This window comes from Sporothrix schenckii, assembly GCF_000961545.1.
Source record: "Sporothrix schenckii 1099-18 chromosome Unknown Cont43, whole genome shotgun sequence".
In the NCBI taxonomy this organism is placed as follows: Eukaryota; Fungi; Ascomycota; class Sordariomycetes; order Ophiostomatales; family Ophiostomataceae; genus Sporothrix; species Sporothrix schenckii.
The window spans coordinates 567,384-592,163 of record NW_015971144.1 but is presented as its reverse complement, the minus strand read 5'-3'; the positions used below and the strand labels follow the sequence as shown (position 1 = coordinate 592,163).

General features: G+C 58.5%; 11 protein-coding genes across 11 annotated transcripts; 8 read left to right on the top strand and 3 right to left on the bottom strand.

The window, feature by feature from the left end:
* Positions 1 to 507: 507 nt before the first annotated feature.
* On the top strand, positions 508 to 1,302 carry SPSK_02720 (short chain dehydrogenase/reductase family oxidoreductase; the record flags this gene model as incomplete). The annotated part of the gene is made up of 1 exon (XM_016729587.1): positions 508 to 1,302. The coding sequence occupies one exon, from the start codon at positions 508 to 510 to the stop codon at positions 1,300 to 1,302; it is 795 nt and encodes a 264-aa protein (XP_016588932.1).
* A 1,724-nt stretch (positions 1,303 to 3,026) lies between these two features.
* Positions 3,027 to 4,499, top strand: SPSK_02476 (uncharacterized protein; the record flags this gene model as incomplete). The annotated part of the gene is made up of 1 exon (XM_016729345.1): positions 3,027 to 4,499. The coding sequence occupies one exon, from the start codon at positions 3,027 to 3,029 to the stop codon at positions 4,497 to 4,499; it is 1,473 nt and encodes a 490-aa protein (XP_016588931.1).
* A 151-nt stretch (positions 4,500 to 4,650) lies between these two features.
* SPSK_02634 (uncharacterized protein) lies at positions 4,651 to 5,685 on the bottom strand (the record flags this gene model as incomplete). Its single annotated transcript, XM_016729502.1, has 1 exon — positions 4,651 to 5,685. The coding sequence occupies one exon, from the start codon at positions 5,683 to 5,685 to the stop codon at positions 4,651 to 4,653; it is 1,035 nt and encodes a 344-aa protein (XP_016588930.1).
* Positions 5,686 to 6,400: 715 nt separating this feature from the next.
* SPSK_02370 (uncharacterized protein) lies at positions 6,401 to 8,221 on the top strand (the record flags this gene model as incomplete). Its single annotated transcript, XM_016729242.1, has 1 exon — positions 6,401 to 8,221. One exon carries the CDS (start codon positions 6,401 to 6,403, stop codon positions 8,219 to 8,221), a length of 1,821 nt encoding a protein of 606 aa, XP_016588929.1.
* Positions 8,222 to 8,745: 524 nt separating this feature from the next.
* Positions 8,746 to 10,131, top strand: SPSK_02511 (uncharacterized protein; the record flags this gene model as incomplete). Its single annotated transcript, XM_016729380.1, has 2 exons — positions 8,746 to 8,811; positions 8,896 to 10,131. 2 exons carry the CDS (start codon positions 8,746 to 8,748, stop codon positions 10,129 to 10,131), a joined length of 1,302 nt encoding a protein of 433 aa, XP_016588928.1.
* A 915-nt stretch (positions 10,132 to 11,046) lies between these two features.
* SPSK_02300 (uncharacterized protein) lies at positions 11,047 to 13,216 on the top strand (the record flags this gene model as incomplete). Its single annotated transcript, XM_016729172.1, has 2 exons — positions 11,047 to 11,462; positions 11,539 to 13,216. 2 exons carry the CDS (start codon positions 11,047 to 11,049, stop codon positions 13,214 to 13,216), a joined length of 2,094 nt encoding a protein of 697 aa, XP_016588927.1.
* A 617-nt stretch (positions 13,217 to 13,833) lies between these two features.
* SPSK_02247 (uncharacterized protein) lies at positions 13,834 to 16,359 on the top strand (the record flags this gene model as incomplete). Its single annotated transcript, XM_016729120.1, has 1 exon — positions 13,834 to 16,359. One exon carries the CDS (start codon positions 13,834 to 13,836, stop codon positions 16,357 to 16,359), a length of 2,526 nt encoding a protein of 841 aa, XP_016588926.1.
* Positions 16,360 to 16,821: 462 nt separating this feature from the next.
* Positions 16,822 to 17,082, top strand: SPSK_02872 (uncharacterized protein; the record flags this gene model as incomplete). The annotated part of the gene is made up of 1 exon (XM_016729734.1): positions 16,822 to 17,082. The coding sequence occupies one exon, from the start codon at positions 16,822 to 16,824 to the stop codon at positions 17,080 to 17,082; it is 261 nt and encodes an 86-aa protein (XP_016588925.1).
* A 282-nt stretch (positions 17,083 to 17,364) lies between these two features.
* On the bottom strand, positions 17,365 to 19,195 carry SPSK_10457 (MFS transporter; the record flags this gene model as incomplete). Its single annotated transcript, XM_016736859.1, has 5 exons — positions 17,365 to 18,048; positions 18,117 to 18,673; positions 18,732 to 18,834; positions 18,881 to 18,940; positions 19,001 to 19,195. The coding sequence occupies 5 exons, from the start codon at positions 19,193 to 19,195 to the stop codon at positions 17,365 to 17,367; spliced, it is 1,599 nt and encodes a 532-aa protein (XP_016588924.1).
* Positions 19,196 to 19,863: 668 nt separating this feature from the next.
* On the bottom strand, positions 19,864 to 20,962 carry SPSK_02605 (uncharacterized protein; the record flags this gene model as incomplete). The annotated part of the gene is made up of 2 exons (XM_016729473.1): positions 19,864 to 20,689; positions 20,760 to 20,962. 2 exons carry the CDS (start codon positions 20,960 to 20,962, stop codon positions 19,864 to 19,866), a joined length of 1,029 nt encoding a protein of 342 aa, XP_016588923.1.
* Positions 20,963 to 22,795: 1,833 nt separating this feature from the next.
* SPSK_02413 (uncharacterized protein) lies at positions 22,796 to 24,481 on the top strand (the record flags this gene model as incomplete). The annotated part of the gene is made up of 2 exons (XM_016729285.1): positions 22,796 to 23,384; positions 23,466 to 24,481. The coding sequence occupies 2 exons, from the start codon at positions 22,796 to 22,798 to the stop codon at positions 24,479 to 24,481; spliced, it is 1,605 nt and encodes a 534-aa protein (XP_016588922.1).
* Between the last annotated feature and the right edge of the window lie 299 nt (positions 24,482 to 24,780).

Below are 24,780 nucleotides of genomic sequence, written 5' to 3'. Positions count from 1 at the left end.
TGCATTTTGATCCACTTTCTTTCCCATTCTCCAACACTGAGTCGCTCGTTCTCTTCGATGTCATGTTTCCCCGCTAAACTCCTTTCCAACCCCACTACTGCATCAACAAGGCACAAAGGGTAGCTTTGGAGGTCAGAAGCTTGAAAGGAACTGGCGCCGACTGGGGAAAGGATTTCTTTCTCCTGCTCCAGATGCAGGGGTCCTGGTGTGCCTCCTAAGTCCGATGCCCGACCGTTTCCCTCGTCTTTCAATGGTTGACAGCGCACTCATTGGAATCATGATGTAGTCATGGCCTAGTCCAAAAGGTGCAGTCCAGCTGAAGAAGGGAAGGCGCCAGGGCAAGGACAGAGCGATCATGTTAGTATAAAGAGGCCATTGCCCCTCGAACTCGACCAGCTGCAGAGCGTCTTGTCTCCAGTCTCGCATTTCAACCGACTCTCACTCTCACAGCTTTCCACGACGACATCTTCAAACACCCCTTCTTTCACCCGGACCCACACACTCAAAATGCCTGTTATTAAAGATAGCAACATCGTCGTCACTGGCGCCGCGTCCGGTATTGGCCTGGCCACCGCCCAGCTCCTCGCCAAGCAGGGCGCCAACCTGTCTCTGGCCGATGTCCAGGTCGACCTGCTCAAGGAGGCCGTCGCTCTTGTCGAGGCCGATGCCAAGGCGGCCGGCCACACCATCAAGGTCCACTCGGCCGTTGTCGACGTCCGCGACCGCAAGGCCGTCGACGCCTGGATCACCGACGCCGTGGCTGCGCTGGGCCGCCTCGACGGTGCTGCCAACATCGCCGGCGTCTTCAAGCCCAACTACAAGAACAATGTGGCCGATGAGGACGAGGACAACTGGGACCTCAACATTGCCATCAACCTGACGGGGCTGATGCACTGCATGCGTGCGCAGACGGCCAGTATGCGCGAAAAGGGCATAAATGGGGACGCGTCGATTGTCAACGCGGCCAGCATCATGGGCATCATGGGCGCCATCGGCTCGGCCGCCTACTGCAGCTCCAAGCATGGCGTCGTGGGCCTGACGCGGGCGACGTGCAAGGAAGTCGGCAAGCAGGGCATCCGCGTGAACTGCGTGGCGCCCGGGTTTGTGGACACGCCAATGCTGCGGGCGTCGTTGGCGGCCCGTGGCGGCAAGGCGACAGTGACGACGACGCCCGAGGCGGTGGCCGTGGGCCGGACGGGCCAGCCGTCCGAGGTGGCTGAGGTGGTTGTGTTTTTGCTGAGCAGCAATGCGAGCTACGTGAGCGGACAGTGCATCTCAGTCGACGGCGGCTGGAACTGCTGAGCGGCGGGCGAGCGAGCGATAGCAAAAAAAAAAAAAAAAAAAAAAAAAAAAAAAAAGAGAAAAGAAAAGGAAAAAAAGACGGCATGATTATTATTATTATTATTATTATTATCCGCCTTTCTCAGCCAGTCCTGGCTATTGGCGTCTAGCTAGGCAGAACCCTCATGGGGATAAAACTACCACAGATCTATGCGTGAGCACTTTCTAGGTGCCGGGGGTGTGCAGTAGCCCTCTAATAGGGCCTATCAAGTGGTAATAAGGAAAAGAAAAGAAAGAAGGTAAAACAAGGAGACAACAGGAAGGAAGTAAGAATAAAGGAAGGTAGTAGCGTTAGGCTGGTGTTTGTTCAAGCGCCCGGGCAAGGCTATACTCCGGCAGCCTCTCGCTCCGGATAAGCCATCGGAGGAGTGGCCTTGCTGTGAGGCCGGAGCGCAGCCGGCGGTGTAATTCATCGGTGGTGCAGGGCCAGTCCGGGGGCCGGGGCGGTACGTTTGTACAGTTTAGAAGGAAGCGGCATGATTACGATATATAGAATTTTAAATGGACACTTAATTCGGTCAAGAAAAGGATGCAGTAGCAGGTTGAGAGACTGGGAGTGAACACCGGTCAAAACGTTGGCGACCTCGATACATGCCCGTGACAAACAGAACTACTGTGTGACCAACCCTCTAATATGACACGAACGCCAAGGTACTCTTTTCGGCAACGTTGCGCAGACATGCAATCCTGATCAGAGGTCGGTCTCTTTTGAGGCTGCAGAATAACGAAAAGCTCCGCGGTCGCGAGGGTCGCAAAGTGATTCAAGTCATCGAAGCATGTACAAAAACGACTGGACACAGGACGAGACCGGACGGTTTTACCGTAGGCATCCTGATGGCACGATTACCTGGCGTGTGGATGACGACGAGAACGATGATAACGACTAATGTAGCTCTGTGCTGCATATCACGAGAAAATGTACTAGCAAAATGAAATCTTCAAAATGTCACGCAACATGTCCGTTTCTAACTGTGTAAATCTATTAGTTCTGCCATGAACGTATAATAGCGTATGACGGGCAACTGCCCAAATTGTCTGATCATCGACCATAGTTCTACAAAGACGGGCCCCACCCCAGTGGCAGTTACATAAGTCCTGCGAATATATCCCAAACAAGGCTAATACGGGGGTTTTCCCTTGGTAAGTGTTGCTCTAATCGCCGTTATCATTTGGGCGATGCACAGTAATACTGGCAATATACCAGACGACGTTGAGAAAAGGCTGTGTCCCATAACCGGCCACTGGGAGGTCCTCAGTAATAGTATTTCTTGAAATAAAGGACATACATTTTAAACGTGTGTTTGGTGCAAATAGAGTGAACATATACATTTGACCACGCATTAGTTAGCCTGATGCATTGTCAGCTTCGTCACAAGACCGGACCAACAGACACAATCATGTTTCAACGGCCTCGCTGAGTAAATTCGTCGTCTACCTTACATGCTAACGAGCAGCAGGTTCGGCAAAAATTTATGTAGGTACCCTACCTGGTTTCTCCTTGCCAGTTTCTCTTTTTTTATTGTCCTTTTTTTTGCGTCCCCTGAGCTCCAATTTCAAAGTTTCACAGCACCTAATATTACAATTTCCCACCATCATTCTCCTATGTTCCGCATCCTGTCCCCAAAACGCACATGGGACAAATCTCCAATCTTTTGCTATTTCCATCATCATCGTCCTTCGTCATTATGGCTGATGAACTCGACTCGTCGTCGTCGGCGGATACGCTAGTGCCGACGCCTCCTCCGGTCACGTCAACAGATGCGCCAGCCAAGCTCGCAGTTGACGATGGGGCTACCGGTTTCCCAAGATCACAGGCAGAGCGCATATCATTCCTGTCCACGCTGGCCCGTGATCTTCCGGACCACTACATGTGCACAGAATGCACGGCTCTGCATTCGGCCACGGCGGAGGAATGCCACGCAAAGGACGTGGCTATCATAGAGAATTCATCCTACAAGAAAGGCCCGAAGGTAATGGAGGCGGCACTTCACGCACCATGCCAGCGCACCGCTATCATGGCCAGCGCCGTCGATGTCCGCATACCGTGTGAATCCCCCGAAGACAATGATGCAGTTGTAACCGAGGAGCGGTACCAGCGCGCGCTCGGGTTCATGGGCCAAGCGTCGTCGTCCAAGAGAACATCGTTGGCTGGTCTGACGCACCGGGATGTACAGCTGACTCTGAAGCGTGCACGGCTGCTGGCGTCCTTGGACAAGGCAGAGGGCGCGAACAAGGAAATGGGAGAGAGCAGCGGTGATGGCGGACACGTGACTGCCACCCAGCGAAAGTACCGCAAGAACGGCTTTGCCGAAATGGCTGCCGACATGGCCATGCGACAAGACGGAGAAAAGTTGAAGAGCATGATAGCTGATGTCATGAAACGCCGCCAGCAACTGACGTCTTGTCTCCAGCGCGCGCTCGCGCCCATCAAGGCTGACTGTGCGCTGACCAGGACCGACCGCGCCAGCACGAGCAGCTACCCCTACGTACAGAAGACGACGGTCAAATACACGATTGTGCCGCGCATTGAGCAGGCCCGCTACCTGCTCAAGACGACCGTCAAGATGGCCCGCCGCGAGGTGGCGAATGTCAGCCTGGCCATCTGCCCGCACCTCCTGCTCAACCATCGCAAGTCCGAGGTGTGGATCGACATGGCCAGGGAGGCCGTCGACGCATGCCAAGACTGTCATGCGTCGGGGGCAACCAAACCCTTTGCCCTCCAGATGGCCGTCCGCCACGTGGGCGAGGCCATGGCGGCCAGCGTCCGGCACGCCCGCCACATGTACAATCTCGGCGGCTGTGATGTCGACGAGATGGACGCCAACGAATGCGACAGCGACTATGACCTCGCCGACAAAGAAACGGACGGCAAGCAGCAGCCCATGCGCCGGCGCGGTAGCTGCCACCGATGTGCCACCGACTTTGCGGTGCGCGGGCTCCTGCGGGCGGACCAGATCATGTTGTGCGTGTGGCAGGACCTGGGTGGCGAGACGGACGTGACGGATGTCCATTGGCAGAGCCACGTAGCGGGGACGATGCTGCCGATTGACAAGGGGCTGGGCGCGGGAGAGACAACGAACCTGTGGAACGACGGTCTGACGGTGGCGCATACGGAAGGCGACGTGCGTGCTCTCTACGAGGGAACCTCAGCCTGTTGAACGAGGAAAGGCGTCGGTGAAACACGTGTACGGAAATGTCAACATAATGTATAATATGATGCGAATGTCACAGTCACGCGTTTCTATTTGTCGAATTCAAACTATCCTTCTCAACATAAAGAAACTCTACATGTACATGCCCACATACAGCCTAATACGGCTTGACGCCGGCGAGCCGCAGAATCTGGTCCGTCACGACGGGCTTCTCAAACGGCTCCGTGCGGTACTTGGGACACACCTCGCCGTTGCGCATCGGCTTCTCCGACGAGGGCCGGATGTTGCAGTGCGGCCAGTGGGTGGTGCCGTAGCTCTTCTCGAAGCAAATCTTCTTGGCCGCCAGCGCCTCGTCCGTGGCAAACTTGCGCGGCGTCATGCAAATGTACTGCACGTGGCGGATCTGGTCGCCCTCGGGGAACTTGGCGTAGTGCATGGTGCGGGAGTCCCAGAGCACAAAGTCGCCGGGCTCCATGTCGACCTTAACGAGCTCGCAGCCCTGGTCGAGGAACCACTGGACGTCCTTTTTGCTGAACAGGAACAGGTCCATGAACTTGATCTCGGGCGGCGGCGCGTCCTCGTGGTCGTCCTGCTCGCGCTCGCGCGAAAAGAACTCGTCAAAGAGCTTGGCCGAGCCCTTCATCAGCATGAGGCCGCCGTCCCGGGGCCCGTTGGGCGCAAAGTTGAGCAGGCCCTGGACGGCCTGCATGCCCTTGCGCTGCGGGTTCTGGTCGCAGTGCGGCCACGGCGACCACGTCAGGTCCGTGCGGTTGGGCATGGAGATGTTGAGCCCGTCAAACGACGATATGAGCTCCTTGGTCTCCCACAGCTTCTCAAACACCTCGATGACCCCCGGCTCCGTGCGCGCTTCCCAGGCCATCTTCTCGTGCGTGCACCCATAAGCAAAGTACATGCCGCCCTTGAAGGACACGGGCAGGTGGTCGGCCGTCCAGGTCGACGGGTCCTTTTCGTCAAAGCCCAGGTCGAACTTCTTGAGCCACGCCAGCTGCTGGTCCACGTAGTACTGCGCGCGCTCGGGCGAGATGACGTTCTTGATCACCACGCAGCCGGTGCGGTGGAACTCGTCGCGCCAGTCGCCGTAGACGCGCGACGTGTCAAAGTCGACGAGGTTCTTGGTCTCAAACTGCGCACCAAACGTGCCATGGGCCTCGAGGGTGGTGGTGGTGGACATGTTGGCGAGGTGGGGAGGTTGTGCTGTCTGTAGAATGTGTAAATGATGAGGGGGGTGATGATGGATTGTTTCTGGTCTTCTAGATTGTTCAGTGTCTTCCAGATGGATGTTAAACGTCGAGTTCTGTTTGTGTCGATATCTCGATGGGTTAAATAACTGCGAATTAAAATGCCTTTGGCAGCGACGGTGGCCTCAAACAGAATCCTCGGATTTGCTACTCGGAGTCTTTTGACACAAACTGGTAGGGATATGTATACTCACAACCAACACCATTCCGATTACATCTGCTGGTTCCCCGCATTTCTTCCCCAAACGGAGTCTTCCGGCCAGACCTCGGATCGGGCGCGTGTGGAGGAAAACGGATACGTGAGGGGTGGGCCTAGTACAAGTATGGCTGCTATGCGGCCGAGGAGTTAATGCGGGGAGCTTAGATGGAGACAGAGGCTGTTCGTATTGCAGTCTTGTTGTGGCATTGTCTTGATGCATGTATATATGGAGTTGTGGTTGTTTGCCGTTCACGTTGACTGGCTATGAGACTACGAAGCAGCACAATCTGTCTCTCAACCGCTCCTTCCATCTACAGACTGCGATAACTTTGCATAGCTCTTTCTTTCTCTTCCAGCTCCGTTCCAGCTCCTGCCCTTTCCGTGCTACCCTAACCACATCCTTCACTTCTAGACAGCTGTTCAAACGAACACTCTTTTCCCTCGACATCATGCCCGTCGCCGTGCAGACTGCGGTCAAGCGCATCAAGGAGCGCAAGGTCGGCGAGAATGGCTTCTCGGGCTTCCGTCCGGGCGAGACGGAACTCTTCAAGGCCGGCGCACAGCCATTTGGCCCGGACACGCGCGCCCTGACGAGCGACATTCGTCTCGACCACGACGTCGAAATCGTCGTACGCGACGGTGCGCGGCTCTACATTGACGTCTATCGCCCAGAGGGCTCAGGCGACACCACGGAGAAAGTGCCCGCCATCCTGGGATGGTCTCCGTATGGCAAGAAATACAGCTCGCTGGACATGCTGCCGATGACGGTGTGGCACTCGTGCGTCAAGCGGTCGGACCTCAGCGGCCTGGAAAAGTTTGAGGGGCTCGACCCGGCGGTGTGGTGCCCGAAAGGGTACGCGGTGGTGAGCGTGGACGCGCGGGGCGCGGGCAACAGCGACGGGCACATTTGCGTCCTGGGCTCGCAGGACGCCGAGGACATGTACGACGTCATCGAGGCCGTGGCGGCGCTGCCGTGGTGCAGCGGCAAGGTGGGCATGGCGGGCAACTCGTGTCTCGCGATTGCGCAGTGGTACGCGGCGGCGCAGCAGCCGCCGTCGCTGGCGGCGATTGCGCCGTGGGAAGGCCTGAGTGACCTGTACCGGGAGCAGTTTGTGCGCGGCGGGTGGTTCAGCATGTCCAACTTTGACCTCATCACGGCCGAGATTTTGCGCGGGCCGGCGGCGTCGGGCGTCGAAGACTTTGCGGAAATGTACCGGCGCAGCCCGACCATCAACGCGTGGTGGGCCGACAAGCGCGTGGACATGACGCGGATCCAGTGCCCGGCGTACATCCGCGGGTCCGACGTCAGCAACCTGCACAACATGGGCGCGATCCGGGCGTGGCTCGAGATCCCGCACGACAAGAAATGGATCCAGTGGGGCGCGTACCAGGAGTGGTACGAGCTGTACAGCGTGCCGGAGTCGGCGACGCAGCTGCAGCACTTCTTTGACTTTTACCTGCGCGACCAAAAAGACAACGGCTGGGAGACGGACACCCCCAAGGTGCGCTGGACGACGCTGCCCTTTGGCGACGCGCCGCCCGTGCACGACATTGAGCTCGCCGCCTGGCCGGTGCCCGACACGCAGTACCTGGAGCTGTTTGCGGGCGCGGGCGGCCGGCTCGTGGACGCCGCCCCCGCGGCGGTCCAGACGCTCACGTACAACGCCGAGGACAAGAACGCCTGGATCGAGTTCACGCACACCTTCGACGAGCCCGCCCGCCTGCTCGGCATTCCCAAGGTCACCGTCTTTGCCGCGTCGGCCACGCGCGACGACTTTGTCCTCTTTGTCATCCTCCGCAAAAAGGACCGCAGCGGCAAGGACATGGTGCACCTCAACTTCCCGCTGCACGCCGCGCCGATCAACTCGGTCGCCGAGCTCGACGACGCCCAGACCCAGAGCGTCAACACCCACTACGGCCAGATGGGCATCCTGCGCGCCTCCCACCGCGCCATTGACGCGTCCCGCAGCATCCACCCCAACTTCCCCTTCCACCCGCACGACAAGGAAGACAAGGTACCTCCCGGCACCGTCGTCAAGCTCGAGATTGGCCTCTTTAGCCTGGGCGTCGACTACGATGCCGGCGAGAGCATTTCTGTGCGCATCAGCGGGCAGAACCCGACGGCCGCCGAGTTTAGCCGCTGGTCGGCGCCTCGCCCCGACCACGAGCTCAACAAGGGCGAGCACACCATCTACTTTGGTGGGCAGTACCCGACGTCGGTGAGTCTACCCTACGTGGGCAAGCCGACGGGTGGTCATGTTCACGAGTGATTCTGTCTTGGCTGAGTAGAGTAGAGTTGTGGTACTTGAGTAAGCATAGTAGACATACGTTTAAATTACTACCACTGTACATACCAAAGACCATATTCGTGAACTATGCCGCGTGTCATTGCCGAAGGAATGGACGAGCCCTCAACAAAGGAAGAAACACTAGTCATGAATGGATATCCACAACCGGGTTCACGGCAGTTCACATTGCAGGATTCCCCGCACGAAGAGCTTGTGACGAGTCGTTGTATTCGGCTCGGTTCGGAATCAGGCCGGACAGCACTAGTATAAGTCGAGCAAAGCAGCTGGTCCGAACAACGCTGCGGAATAATAAAAAATACCACAAGCAAGTCTCGTCGCCAACTCAAGCTATTGAATTTGGAGCCGATACGTACGGCAGGGGCCCCAATGCATGTGGGTCTGTTTGCCTGTTGCTCGTACAAAATAAAACAGTAGACCTGCCGATAGGTTCCTCTCCCAATGTCTCCAATACCCCAATGACGTATCACATCACACATCACGACACGATGGGCAGCCACGGCGACCAGTTCCACATTATCATTGTCGGCGGCGGCATTGCCGGGTTGGTTGCGGTAGGACCCCGACTCCTAATAGGATCTGGTTCATGGAGCCTGTATCCCACCACACTTGTACATGCTAATCGACATGCTCCCTAGGCCATTGCCCTTCGCGCCCCCCGTCGTCACATCACCGTCCTCGAGCGCTCGCGCATGCTCCACGAAGTCGGGGCGCTCATCTCGCTGCAGCCCAATGCGAGCAAGATTGTCACCAAGCTGGGGCTGGACCCGTTCCTCGCAACGGCGTCGCCTCTCGTGGACCGCGGGTTCCGCATGTTCGACCAGGCGGGCCACGTCGTGCGCGAGCTGCCCCTGGACACGGCGCGCTTTGGCGCCGACCGGGTGCTCTACCACCGGCAGGACCTGCACGCCGCGCTGCGGGATGCCGCCGTGAGCGATTCGGGCGTGCTGCCGGGCGCGCCCGTCGAGATCCGCACGGCGGCGGCGGTCGTCTCGTGCCGCCCCGAGGACGGCGTTGTCGTGCTGGCCGACGGGACCCGGCTGCAGGGGGATCTCGTCGTGGGCGCGGACGGCATCAAGTCGGTCGTGCGCAGCAGCGTGCTGGGCGCGCAGGCGGCGCAGTACCCGCCCATCCCCACGGGCCTGTCGGCGTACCGCGTGCTGATGCCGCGGTCGCTTCTCGACGAGGTGGCGGGCCTGCCGCCGTCCGTCACGGTCAGCGATCCGGCCATTACGTCCATGGTCGTGGGCGGCGACAGACGCGTGATTATGGGGCCGGGCCGGGGCGGCGCGCTCTATGGGCTCGTGGCCCTGGTGCCGGACAGCGGCGGCGCAAAGGACGCGAGCGCCAGCGAGGATAAAAAGGAGGACAACGACAGCAGCTGGGTCCGGGCGGGCAGCAAAGCCGAGCTCAAGGCTGCGTTTGCTGGTTTCGCCCCATGGCTGATGGACTTGTTTGAGGCTGCCTCTGACGATGACATTGGCCTGTGGCAGCTGCGCGACTTGGATCCGCTGCCGCGGTGGACGCGAGGCCGTGTTGTCTTGATTGGCGATGCCGCGCATGCGATGCTGCCGACCCAAGGCCAGGGCGCGAGCCAGAGTGTCGAGGACGCCGAGGCACTAGCCGCGTTCTTGGCGGAGGTTGGGCCGAGGCCGACAAAACCGACGGAGCAGGAGATCAGCAACGTTCTGCAAAAGGTGTGGGAGGCGCGCTACGACCGTGTCAGTTTGATTCAGGCGTACAGTCGACAGCAGGCGAAGCCGGCGACGGAGTCGGGCTCGCAAAAGGTGACACTGGACCCGGGCCAGTTCTTGCAGTTCAACTGCGACTATGACGGCGCCGTGGACTGGTTGAAGAGGAGGCGTGCTGCGTGACGACAGACCGCGCAGAAGGACGGCCGTTGGTAATCGCAGGTACGGCTGCGTGGTTGGTATACATGGAGACAGGGTGTGCAAGTAAACGAAGGTGGAACAGCACAAACGTGGCTAGCACATCATGGTCGCTAGGACCAATTAAAAGAGAAGACGCGAGATCACTTACTGTCTCACTGTCCCCGCCTCACTCTCTCCTCTCCCTCCTCTCCTCCCAAATTGGGCTTTCGGCTGATGGTGACGGGCTACGGCTACATCATTTGGCGGTATGGGGTTGTAGATCCAAGCCACAAAGGGCCTGAAATTGGACCCAGTAACAGACGCGTAAGCTACAAGAGGCTGAAATGGGCCCTGCCAAAAGACGCGCAAGCCACACGGGGTTTCAATATGGATCCTCAGGCAAGATCAAGATTCAGTACGCGATATCACCATGACGTGTGTCGGCACAATTCTCGAGCACGACACAGAGTTCCAAAGTAGTTTTTCTTCCCCATGAGGGTTTTCTATTATAGGATTATGCAACACAGGCGCAAATAGTCAGGATTATCTCAATAAATGCGATTAAACTCTACATTCTCAGCTTGTCTAGTCTGGATGTTCTTTCTCTCAGGAAGCTCGGAGTCGTAGATAAGCAAGTTAAGGTTTATTTTACAAGGATCCTAATACGAAAAACGAGTATATACCTAGGCAACATTGGTTCCTGGACCACCGCGTCAGCCGCCACGCAAGCCCAAATCTAAGGGGGGCATGAATACCCCGCAATTGAAGATGCCCACTCACTATAAGACCCCACCACGCTAATCTCGTCGATTGGAGATGTCGGTACGTCAGTGATCCCCTTAAACTAAACGCCCAGTCATTGAATTTATCGTTGACCCACTTCTCAACTAGGCTTCGAACCGACCATATCTAGACAACATGGGCGACGCTCCCGAGACCAGCCTTATCTCGGCTTGCTCGAGTCTGGCAAAAGGGGCCTTGTCCGGGGCCGCGGAGATAGAAAGCAACTTTCTCGACTCAACCGACGAGACCGGCGCAACAGTATTTCAAAGGCTTCGACTACTAACGGCAAAGTTGCAACAGCTGAGCAAGGATACGGACCAGCTACAGGCAGAGCTGCGAACAGCACCAGCCATATCGGCCAAGCTTCGGACCGTCATATTGGCTCACGTGTCCAAGTGTGATGCCACGGCCGCCATTGTGGTGAAGGAACTCATGCGAGTTGGGACGACTACGCCAAAGGACGCGATCAATGTGGCAGCCGTCCTCCAGTACGAGTCGTTCTTGGAATCCACTATGAGGTTTCTCTTCTTTGCCACGCAGCTGCTCTCCATGTAAGGAACCTGCCATCGTTGTCTCTCTTACCTGACATTCATACATTATACATTGCTAATACGCGGTGCCGCCCAGTGACTCGGACCAAGTCCAAGAGGCTAAGCTCGGGGTTGAAGACGCCAAATTCTTCATGGCTGGGTTGGCATCTACGTGTCAGGCGATCGTACGGTCGGATGGTATCTTGGATGTACAGACCAGGCCCAACAACCCCTCCTCTTCGAAGCAAAACACGCTCGACACGCCCTCCCCTGCATACGATGATCTTCAGCCGCCCCCTCCTTTTGATGAAGCCTCCAGCTCTGCCTACGGAAGACCGCCGCTCGCCGAAGCCGGCGACCCAGGTAACAGTAGCAACAAAACCAAAAGTGAATCGTCCGGCGGCTTTTTAAGCTCGCTGGCCAACCCATTCAAAGCCGCAACCGCCGCTCTACGGCCCAAACCGGAACCCTTCGTGGTGCCACTCTGTCACGCCGCCACGGCGGGCAACGTACCCCAGCTGACGGCGCTGCTGAACGAAGGAGCCAACATCAACGGGCGCAACGAGGACGGCCACACCGCCCTCATTTGCGCCATCATTGCTGGCCAGTTGGATGCTATGCAGTGCCTGCTCAAGGCCGGGGCGTACTGTAGCATTTGCGATGCGGGGAGCAAGCACTGGCCACCTCTCTTCCACGCCATTGATGCGGAGAACAGGGCAGCAGCCAGCTTGCTCCTACAGTACGGTGCCGCCGCCAACCAGAACGACGGCTATGGTGAGCCACACTTTGTACATCTCGTGACCGGCGACACAGTGCCCGCGTGGATCGAGCTGCTGCTCTCGTGCGGTGCCGACCCCTGCGCCAAGGACGGGCAAGGGCGGCCGGTCGTGCTCCTGGCGCTGCAGAAGCGCAAGAAGCACGAGGATCGCGAGGACGTGGTACGCCTGCTCCTCCGTTTCGGCGCGAAGCCCGACGCGAGCGACGCAGACGGCACGCCCCTTGTCCACGTCTGCGTGCAGCAGAAGCGCGACGCGCTTGTGCGCGAGCTCCTCGCCGCGGGCGCAGATCCCAACGCATGCGATGCCTCCGGTGTCTCGCTGCTCGAGACGGCCGTGAAGCACAACGACCGCGCCTTGGTGACGACGCTCCTCGAGCGACGGGCCGATCCGAATACACGGGACTTGTATGGCCAGCATTTGGTCGTCAACATACTGTGTGACAAGACGCTCGCCGTAGCCGACCGGGCGGCCCTGGCGGAACTGCTTCTCCAACATGGCGCGCTTGGCAACACGAAAGACGTCTACGGGGTCTCGGCGCTCGAGCACGCCATGGCCCCTGTCTTGGATCTCTTGGAAGGCACGCCGACCGCGTCTGTCGGCGAGACAGAGCTCCGGATACCGGAGCTCCTCCTGAAGCAGGGGGCAAACCCGAACCAGCGCCTGGACAAGGTGCCCGGTGAGCCGATGCTCCTCACGTACGCCATTGATCATGCGCAGTTGGCCCTCGCGACGATGGCGCTGCGACACGGCGCCAACGCCAACCTGGTCGACAAGGAAGGCCGCACGCCGCTGACACTGGCGGTGCAGAAAGAAAACGTGGACGTGGTGGGGTTGTTGCTGCAGCACGGGGCCATTGCGAATCAGCCCATGCAGAACCTGCCGCTGGACGTGGCGACGGCTGTGGGGAACGACAAGATCATCCAGCTGCTCAAGGCGCATGGGGCGGTGTCGGGGGGCAGTCGCCTGGGCAGTCGCCTGGTTAATGCCATCAGGTAAACATAAGCACATGAATCTCAGGATCGATTCTGGGCGATTCTGGGCGCGATGAAGTCCAATGTATCACTGGCCGTCCGTCCGAGGAGACGGGCTCCGGTGTTACACAGCACCTTCCGCAACAGTTGAAACTCTACTAAGGTGATGAGGCTTAAGGGGTTTATGTTTGGTAAAAGCTAGAGATAGTGTATCAAATTGAACAACGAATTGTATGTAGGGCATGTAACGGGCTGTGGCCCGATCGTGCGGCCTCGCTCATTGAGTACGATTTATTTTTCTGTCTCTGCGTTTTATTCGGACCTTACCATGCCTGGGATTGACTAGAGTGGCCGCGTGACAGCGTCACAGGGGCCATTTATCGCCAACTAGTCGACCTGAGCTCCCAAATCACTAGCCGCTGACTGGTCAATGGAAAGCTGGCGGCTGCGTCTAGCCTCCTACACCATTCCACTTGCAGCAGTCTCTGCCTGTCGGGCCGGGTTGTGGAGGTCGATGCAACGATGGACCATATATGAACCGAACCTCCCGCGGGCCAACCGTGGAGTAGCCAGTTGTGAGTTGCGTCTCTGACACGGCGACCCTCGACGTACGTCCTACTCCCTGCTCAGTCTCTTGACACCATGGATAATTTGTCCCCGGCGCACAGCCACAGCAGCCACAGCGCCCCCTCGAGTACAGGCACGACAACAGCGACGTCCACCAGTTCGTCGACGGCCCGCCCGGCCAAACGCATCCGCCTCAACCTCGCGTGCAACAACTGCCGGCGGCGCAAAGTCAAGTGCGACACCGAGCAGCCCAAGTGCCGCAATTGCTGGCTGCGCGACGAGGAGTGCCTCACAACGGACCCGCGGTACACGCCCTCCAGTGGCAATGGAGATGGAGGACCCAATGGGAACGGCGACGAACGCGGACGGCCGCAGATCCGGCGCTGGGCGACGCCAAATGGCCTGATGCCGGGGCAGAATCCGGCCGCCACGCATCGCAACCACGCATATGTGGCCAAACATGGGCCGGTGACACAGACGACTGTACAAACGCACGCACCTGCATACCCACCGCCCCCGCCGGAAACGCCTCCCACCCAACACCATGCATCGCCTCCGCGACCAAGACGGCCGTCGACGATTGTTGTCGGCGCATCGACACCGGCGGCGTCACCTCCTCCAATCTCCTGGGTGTCGCGGAGCTACCAGTACTCCGAGACCGCCGAGGCGCAGGCAGAGGCGGGCAGAGGCGGCGATGGAGTCAGCAGCGCCAACGGCCCCACGAGCCACACCGACAACGACAACGCCCACGACAGTGTCCACGCTACGGGACCCACGACCGTTGCGACCACCAGCAGCTACGACGCTGACGTCGTGGTCAACACCGACGACGCGGCGCCGCACCGCGTCAAGTACATGGGCGGCAGCAGCCTGCAGTGTCTGGCCGGGTTTGTCGACATTTTTCTGCGGCGCAAGCGGCTGCCGCTGGTGTCGACGGCGTTTACGAGCGGCATGCGGCACGCCGAGGAGTTTTCGCTGCCCCTCGTGGCGGCGGTGCCCCGGCTGCCCCCGGCGGGTGCCTGCCGCGCATCGTTGGACGTTTTTTTCGACCGCGTGTGGCCGCTCTATCCGGTCGTGGACCGCGCGACCGTCGAGCAGGACCTGCGGCACGTGGGCGGGCTGGAGCAGACACTGCCGGACGGGGCCAGCTTGCTGTCTGTCCTCGCGCACGACGACGTGCCCGGCCTCGTCGTGCTGCTCGCCGTGCTCGCCATCGGCGCCGGCGAGGGCGAGGGGGGCGGCTCGCTCGACGACACAGAGTCGGGCTTGGTGTACATCACGGCCGGCTTTGGGCTGGTGGCCCATCTCATTGCGCGGCCGTATCTGCGCAGCGTCCAGTCCATGCTGCTGCTCGCCGTCGCGCTGCGGTTGCGCGCCCGCGACGGCCAGGCATGGTATCTGGTCGGCCAGGCTGTGCGCGTGGCTCACTCCATCGGGCTGCACCGACAGGTTGGCGCCGATGCCGCCTCCCGCAGCGCCGAACCCGAACCCGAACCCGAACCCGGACCCACGCTCCAGAGCCGCGTCTGGTGGTCCCTGTATGCCCTCGAAAAGCTCATGGAACTGGAAACGGGACGGCCGTCGGCCATTCCCAACGACGAGCCACTGCCTCCACTGCCTCTGCTGCAGCCCACCCCCACCGCCGACCCTGCGTCTATCTTCACACCGTGGGTGGCGCTGTCCACGATCCTCGGCCAGATCAGCCGCCGTCTGTACGTCCAGAAACCGGCGAGCGCCGTCGTCCTGCTGACCGAGATTGCCCAGCTCGACGAGCAGCTGCAGGCGTGGTCCGCGGGCTTGCCGGAGCCGCTGAAGCCGGGATACGATGTGTCTCTGTCTGTGTCATCGCCGTCGACGGCGGTTTTCACCACCTATTTGGCCCTCCACTTCTACCTGGCCCAGATGGCCGTGCTGCGGGCCGCCATTGTCTTTCCCACGCGGTCTTTTGCGGCGGAAGTGGAGCGCGCCTTTCCCGAGGGCGCGCCGACTACGACACCGACACCGACACAGACACCCATCCGAAACAAGCATCGCCTGTTGCAGGCGGAAAGTCTGTGCACCGCGGCGGCGCGGTCCACGATCCACCGCGTGCTGGACCTCGCCGACAGCGTGGCCGCGTCGGCGTCGTCCCACATCATATCGCCCACGCTGACGTTCCAGGCGGCCGTCGTGTTGGCGCTGCACATCCTGCGCGCGCCGGGCAAGCGGCTCGTCCGTGCCGACTGTGAGCTGCTGGCCTCGGCCACGCTCCATCTCGAGACCCAGTATTGTGGCGCGGGGCAGCATCCGGGCTTCGTTCGCATCCTGGAGACACTGCGCACCAGCGTCGCCGCTGCTGCGGAAAAACACACAGTCACACCGCCGGCGCCGTCCGCTGGGCCCGCAACAGTCGCGTCGACGCCGAACAGACGGGAGAGTGGCGTTGTGGCCCCTGTGACGACCAATCTTCCTCCGACCGGCCAGGACAATGACGCTCCTGCTGTGCCCGGCATGGACATGGCATTTTTCGATCTCGACGGGGACGGTATGGGCCACCTCGAAGCTTTCTGGAATGCCATGGGACCGGTCAACTTTTTAGATCCAGGATTGGACAGTGCCTAAGGATAGGTGGTAATGTAACAATATCGTTCAATAAATGACAATGGTGAATATAGCAGTAGGTACACGTATCATCTTCAATCGTTTGACGCGTTGGATAACCATATTTACACTTAATCGTTACGCGGTAAGTATTTAGTAACCATGTTACAAAATTTCATGTTCATTTTTTTTTATAAAAAAAGAAAAGAAAACCAAATTCACGGGAATAGGCCAAAAAAAAAAAAAAAAAAAAAAAACAACCATACGTAAGACCCGGAAACAATACCATTATTGAACACAGAGTGGTATTTTGGCTGGACAGGCCTGATATCCGGAATAGCGGATAATCTTAGGGACTTTACTCTTTGCACGACTATGTGATTCTCACCGCCTCACATTGGCCGCCTACATTCGCCCAATCAGCCTCCAGCAACAGCTCTTTTGAGGCTCAAAAGATTTTTCCCCTTTTCGGTTTTGGGCAACATGCCGCAGACAACAAGAGGGGTCCGGTGTCCCGCGGGCGGCAAGCAACTCATGCACGGCGGCACAAGCATGGTCTTTACCTTTACCGACAAACCTGGTGTCGTGGCCAAGCTGCCCTACGAAGACGACGACCACAAGGCCCTGTTCGAGACGGAGAAGCGCATGTGTCCAATGTGGCATTGGGCGACACCATCGAAAAATGCTGGAAGACCGAGTTTGCTTCTGCACAAGAAGTGGTGGACTGCATTCGTGAAAAGGTAAGAGACCTCCAAGAGGGCACCTCACTTTTGTTCTCCTATCTCCGTCGAGGGTCCCGGAACTCACATGCTTTGCAGCTGCCTCAATACGCAAACGATACAGAGTTGGTTTAAAGCCATATTGCAGTGGCGTTAACATGATGAGATATGGCAACGTATGCGGCATAACAATATAATTTAATATACGAAAGTACACGAAAGAAAGAACAATAGAATGGCTCAAATTAGCCAACTCGAGCAACGTTCTTTGAACTGTCCCCCTCCCAAGTCCACGCCGGCCTACATCCTACATAGTATACTTTGTGCAGTACGCCCGGATGCGCGCGCTGAAAAAGTAGATGGGAATGCCCAGGGCGGCGAGGACACCCGTCAGCACGCCGTACACCAAGAAGGCGCCGTCGTAGCCGCGCAGGTCAATCAAGGGCTGCACCGCATAGGACGTGCCGAAGCTGAGGATGCCGCGGTAGGCGCAGATGACGACGAGCGCGGGGCCGGAGCGCGTCGGGTAGGCGTCGAGGGCGTAGACAATGGCGGACTGGTTGGCGCCGAGAAAGGCAAAGTAGTAGGCGTTGAGCGCAAAGACAATGGCGAACCAGTGGATGTGCTGGGGGTGGGCGGCGGCCTGGCCGTAGAGGATGGAGGCCATGGTGCCGACGATGGCGGGGAAGATGAGCGGCACGAGGCGGTACTGGGGCTGGTGGACGCCGCCGTTGCGGCGGGCGAAGAAGCGGACCAGCGCGTCGGAGCCCCAGCCCAGCACGACGAGGCTGAGGAGGGACACGATAATCTGGCCGGCGTTGGCAAACGAGATGTTCTGGGCGGGCCAGCTGTAGGGCGGGGCGCTCAGGATGTTGCCGTACGTGGTGCCAATGGCGACGTTGACGCCGAGCGTCAGGCCGTTGAGCAGAAACCCCCACAGCATGTCCGGGAAGAACATGACGGTCAGCATGCGCGCCACGGTGCGGGACCCCTGTGCCAGTCGGGCTTGTGCACGACGATGCGCAGGTCGGAGGCCCACGTGCGCGGCGCGTACCGCACGGTGTCGAGGACGCGCTCGTCGGTCGTTTTAAGGCGCGTGACCACGTATTCGGCGTCGTCGCCGACCGCCGTCTGCCCGGCAAAGGCGCCCACCTGTGTCGCCTGGCCCTGGTACGCCGCCAGGGGCCGCTCGTACTTGGTCTCGGGCACAAAGAGCACGCTGAGCACCAGGACCAGCCCCGCCAGGCCCGTCAGCAGGCCGTACCAGCCGGATGCGCCGATGCTGGCGGCAATGTAGGACGTGAGCAGCACGAGCACCGTCGTCAGGATGTTGCCGAGCGCCGAGAAGACCATCTGGTAGCGCGACCGCTCGTGCAAAAAGGTGATTTCCTGGACCATGAGCGGACACAGGGCTTCGCTCTGCCCGGCCGCGAGGCCCATGGTCATGCGGGCGCCCAGGTGCCACGAATACGACTTTTGGGTGACACACAACACGCCGGCGACGACCATGATGATGCACGACACGAGATAGACGGGGCGGCGGCCGACGGCCAGGGCGAGGGGCATGCCGACGAGGTTTCCCAGACCCATAAACAGGGTCGGGTAGGTCATCAAGTCTGGCGAGTTAGCCAGGTCGTTGTCCATATTATATGTCGACAGCCCAAAAAAACTCACGGGTGATGTCGGCAACGCCGTAGCCTTGCGAGACATATTCGGGGATAAAGATGCCGAGGATGCCGCCCTGACCGTGTCCGTCAGTATGCGAGACAGACCATCGCTGTCGACGTTGATGTCGATGTCGAGTGCAACAGCACAGGACTCACCAGACCGCTCACCATGGTGAGGCCAATGGAGCTGAAGAGCGAGACGACGCCCAGGAGGATCTGCGCTGTTAGAGCATGCGATGGCAGTCGTGCATCGTAGTACAGTCAGAGGGGACGCACCAGCTTTCGGTATAGCGGCAGGTTGAGAGGGTCCCGCGGATCCTGACTCGGCGCCGGGATCAGGTAGGACGTGCCATCGTCGGGCATCAGGTTGACGTCGCCATTGAATTCCTTTGCCGACACGACAAGGTTGGCCTTGAGGTCGGCATCGTTGTCGAGCGCCGCCTCGCAGTGGTCGGCAATGGGTTTGTCCATGTTGAGATGCGTGGGGGGGCAGAGGGCAAAAAAAGGTAAGAAAGAAGCAGCAATAGGATGCGCCAATGTCAACCAGTCCTCTTTCTCTGTGTCGTCATGTCCATTCCATCACTTGGCCAGCCGCAATATATAAGTCATTTTCCCATTCCCCCGTCGATGAACCGAACCAGACAGTACGGAGTCGAGGCACGCACGACACACACGAGTTTCCCCCAAGGAGAATGAGGAGAACCGCTTGACGAGCTCGGCAATGCATGGCCTAGGGTAGGGGGATCCGGGGTGTGTGTGGACACCTGCAATGAAGTAGACTAAACTGAATTCATTTGCTGGCTTGGTTTTTTTTTGGTGTGCGGGGAACCTAGGCGATGTTTTTTATGGCGCCGAAATCCCACGGAACGGTAGGTGGAGGAGGTCGCCGCGGGAGAGGAGCAAGTCAAGGAGCACCACCGGATCGGGTCCGAACAAATGATAAATGGGCTTTATGAGTGCGGAAAACACCCAAAGACGGCCACTGAACTAGATTGTTGAGAAATGCGTGTGTATTCTGCTCCGAGGCCCATTTCGCAGTTCTCGCAAGAAAGACAATGTTTGTTCATTCTAATCCGAAAACACTACTCTACACAAGACATCCCAACTATCCACTCTCTTTTTGCTACACAGCCTGTCGGTCATACCTCCGCCTGGATATAGGGAATGCCCGTCAGCTTAAAGGCCCGCTCGCTCAGCGTCGCATCGTTCAGCGGCCACGCGCGCTGCACCGTGTCCGGCTTGCCGTTGCGCAGCGCCTGGTTCGAGCCCGTGTGCATGGCGTTCGGCCAGTGCGTCGTGCCCAGCCGCGCCTCGTACGCGGCCCGCTTGCGTTTCAGGTCGTCCTGCGTCGCGTCCGCCACGGGCATGAAGCACGTGTAGATGGCCAGCCGGTCCTGCTGCTTCTGGGCCGGCACGTTGTAGTGCGGCGTGCGGGAGTCCCAGAGCAGCAGGTCGCCGGGCTCGGCCTCGACCTTGATCCACGCGTGCCCGTGGTCCCGGAGCCAGGCCATGCCCCGGTCGGTGTAGCCGTACCACTCCTTGGTCCAGGCGGGTATGCGGTCCTCGGTGCCGCGCATGGCGTCGTGGAACTGCTGGCTGGTGTTGTGGGCGCCGCGGCACACAATGAGGCCGCCGTCCTCCGGGCCGTTGGGCAGCAGGTTCACGAGGCCCTGCAGGCAGCGGAAGCCCGGCCGGTCGGGGTCCTGGTCCTGGTGCGGCCACGGCGTGTTGGCGGGCAGGTTGGCGCGGTTGGCAAAGCCGTAGTTGATGGCGTCAAACGAGACGAGCAGGTCGTCCGTGCCGTAGACCTTGGCGAAGGTGTCGACGACGCCCGGCTCGGCACGGACCGCCCAGACAAAGTCTTCGTGGCACGCGCCGTAGTTGATGAGCATGCCCTTTTCGTTGACGACGGGGAGCTTGTCGGGGTGGACAGTGGCCGGGTCGTTGCGGTCGTAGCCGAGGCCGCTGGCAGTTTGTGAGCGAGCGAAGCGAAGACGGCAGCGAAAACCAGTGATGGCATAGGAGTGAAACGTACAAGGACTCAATCAGCGAGTACATTTTGTCTGCGTAGGCCAGAGCACGCTCGCGCGGGATGGCGCCCTTGACGACCGCGTACCCATCGCGCAGGAGATCGTCGCGCCAGTCGCCGTAGGTCGCGTCGGTGCCGTCCATGCGCATGCGGACAGGATGACGCGAGGCAGCGTCGTCGGTCGTGGCAGTAATCGTTTCGGTGGCCATGTTGTGTTATCGTTGCGATGTAGCTGCTGGTAGACTTGTTGAAACTCTGTTGCACCTCCCCGTCTTCCTTTAATATCATGACGATGTTCGACAATATTGAGGCAAAACAGACACACGACGTCATACCATCGCCATCCGGAGCGTGTCTCCGAAACGGCGCGGGAGACCACTGCAGAGAGCTACCTCGGATTCGACGTGACGGGCGTTCCGTTTTGGCACTCACAGAAAGGTCTCGGCTCGGAACCGAGACACATTAGCAGCTTACACGGAGTAAATGACACTAATACCGAAGCGCTAATAAACCGAGACGCTACTCCTCCGAGGCCCCTGTCCCCACGAGACACACTACACCATCACGAGGATATGAGAAACAAGACTGTCTTTATTGGCTTCTTTTCCAGGTCGTTTCCTGTGGGGATGTCCAGATTCCACATTCGTGGGGCGTACCCCTTGCCTGTCCATAATGCCCTTTGCCTTGGATGGATCGCGATGTGGGGGAAGTGTCCGGAGGTGGTCAAGGATGCGACGAAGCTCAAAAGGACGGCAAGAGGAACGGCAAGTGAAGATGTTTGTCGTCTGTGGATTGTGACAATGATACGACAGCGAGATATCAGTCTAATGTTCGTGAGTAGTGGCTTCCTCGAAGTCACATTATTTGCATCATTGATACTTTCCACCTCACTAAGTGAGCACCAGCATACCTCTTGGATTAAGCCACCAAACGTAAACATGTGTCCGTAGACAGCCCGCACTGTATCAATAAGGATGAGCAAGTACCACGAGGCCGTGTGTTCTGAGTGGAACCTCGGATCGGACTAACGCCTGTGCAAACGCACAGTGGCACGCAGATACAAAATACGTCGAGGTCGTTGCTGGGGTCGATTACTGAGGTCGTTGCATCATGCAGACAACGAATCCAGGAATTAGTCAACGGCTTTTTTTACCAAAAAAAAAAAACCTGAATATTTCTTCCCCTCCAACATCTGACATAGGAACCTATTCCTCCATAACAAACATTCCGCGTATATTCACGACACACACATAACACCCACAACACCCTACCATGGCACCCACATATACCATGTCGGCTCACCTGAGCAAACAGATCTGCTCTTCGTGGCGGGATACACATCACGCAACACACGACAATTTGGACCAGCGAGATCCGGTCCCCGAAGCACCGAGTTTCATTGCGAGACCGTTCTATTTTACGAGATTCGCCCATTCAACGGGAGCAAACACATCTCCACGCGGCTCTTCACGGCCAGCCCACGACACTCAAAAAACCGCTTCGAAGACGGACGAAAGATGATGATCAAGGAGGGAGGACACTACAATCGAAATGCGAGTTGGTTCGTGTTGAGTTATTGTCGGACTTTATATTTTCCAATTTTCAGGCGTCTATTTGTCTAGCGTTTGCTTTTTGGTTGCGTTTGATATACCCTTCGCAGCGGGTCTTGTTTTAGATGGAAATTTGGCACCTAGTCAACAACAAAAACAAAGTAAAGTTTAACAAAATGATATTTGCTCCAAACTATTTTGTATGTATACCCTCTAGAACAGAATTACACTATGTTTACTATTTACATACTATCATTCCTCTTTGTCACATTGTACCTGTCAAGATCGTCCCCATCGTCACCTTCACATCTGCCAAGACAGTCCCTCGGCTCCGCCCCGAGGATGCAACTGCATAGATATAAGCAGATTGCATCCCTTTGCAAAAATTTCCAAACATCAAAGTTTCTTCCTTTTACCAACCCATTCTTCGACTTTGTAGAGAGTATTTCGACAACCTACATCGACTTCAGCGGGACGTCTACAACAGCCACCATGTCCGCCAAAACAGACGTCGACGTCGTTCCCATCGTCGACGGCCCGCCGTCGCCCACCATCTCGCCGCGTCCCTCCCCGCCGCCCGTCTCACCCGCCCGCCGCCGCGTCATCATGCTCTCGCTCTGCCTCGCGCTCTTCCTGTCGGCGCTCGACATTACCATTGTGGCCACGGCCCTGCCCACGCTGGCGCGGCACCTGGACGCGTCGGCCGCGGTCTACGCGTGGATCGGCAGCGGCTACACCCTGGCCAACACGGCCTCCATTGCCATCTGGGCACGACTGTCGGACCCCGACCTGGGCGGCCGTCGACCGGTGCTTCTGGCCGCGAACACGGTGTTTCTGGTGGGCAGCGTGCTGGCCGGCGTGGCCCAGACGGCGGGCGTCCTGGTGGCCGGGCGGATTGTGCAGGGGCTGGGCGGCGGCGGCATCAACGTGCTGGTGACGATTGTGATTGGCGACCTGGTGACGTTGCCTACGGACCGGGCCAAGTACTACGGGATGACGGGGCTGGTGTATGCGGTGGCCTGCAGTGTCGGCCCTGTGCTGGGAGGCGTCTTTACCCAGACGATTGGGTGGCGATGGTGCTGTAAGTGATGCCTTTTTCTTTTTTTTTTTTTTTTTTTTTTTTTTTTCACGCCGCCGCTGCTGACACGATTCCCACCCCCAGTCTGGATCAATCTCCCATTCTGTGCCGTCTCGTTGCTGGTGCTTGTCTTTGCACTAAAGGTGGACCAGCCAAAGGCAGCGGACGCGACGTCACCGACTCTGTTGTCGCGCCTCCTCCGTCTGAAGAGCCTCGACTGGGTCGGTTCGTTCTTGGTCGTCGGCGGCACGATTGCCTTTCTGTACGGCCTCGAGGCCGGTGCGGACACCACGACCAACACAGCAGGCAATTGGTCCGCCCCGACCGTGATTGCTCTGCTCGTCGTCGGCAGCCTGCTGCTCGTGGCGTTTGCCGTGTACGAACACATCGTCCCGCCCGCGCACCCCCTCCTGCCGACCCGCAGTCTCTTTGGCTCTCTCACCAACATCGCCGCGCTCCTCATCATGGTCCTGCACAACTTTGTCTTTATTTCCTACGACTACTTCCTGCCGCTCTACTTCCAGGTCGGCCTCGGATTTGCCCCGATCCGGTCGGGCGTGACCCTGTTTGCCCTCGTCCTGCCGCTGTCGGCCGCCACGCTGGCGTCGGGGTTTGCCGTCCGCCGCACGCGCAACTACCGTGTGGCCATGTGGGCCGGCGCAGCGCTGATGACGCTCGGCACGGGGCTGCTGATCAACCTCGACGCACCGGCCACCAATTTGGTCAAGATTGTGCTGTACTTGGTCGTCATCGGCATCGGCGCGGGTCCCCTGTTTCAGGCACCGCTGGTCGCGCTGCAGAGTCACGTCGGGCCAGAAGATGCCGCAGGGGCGGCGTCGGCGTCGGCGTTTCTGCGGAGCCTGGCCAGCGCCATATCCATTGTCGTCGGTACGGTGCTGTTGCAAAACGGATTGCACGGGCGGGGCATTACGGATACGACGACGCCGCCTGCGCAATTTGCGGCAGCCGTCCGCCGCATGTGGATCTTCTACACGGCCGTATGTGGTGTGTTGATGGTGTGCACCCTGTTTGTCAGGAGAATGCCGGATGATGATCAGCAAGAGCACGACGATGCGGAACAAGAGAAGGGTAGTGTTTAGATTAAGACATTACAGGTAGACGATAGATTCTTTTCCATTTTTCTTTAAATATTGGATGTAATAAACAAATTAGTGGGCTCTTCACGTCAGCACATCCGTCTTACGTCACATTCACGTCGAGTGGCACGCGTTCGTCAGGAAAATTGCCGTGAGCTGACATCTCATCTGACAACTTTTGTTTGTTTGTAACGATTTCTATTTCCTGACCAGCGTGCCATCCCCTTTTGCTTGTGTCGATTGATAACAGCCACGTCCTGCCGGGTCTGCTTACCGTCTTCCGGAGCTCGGAAGTTTAACGG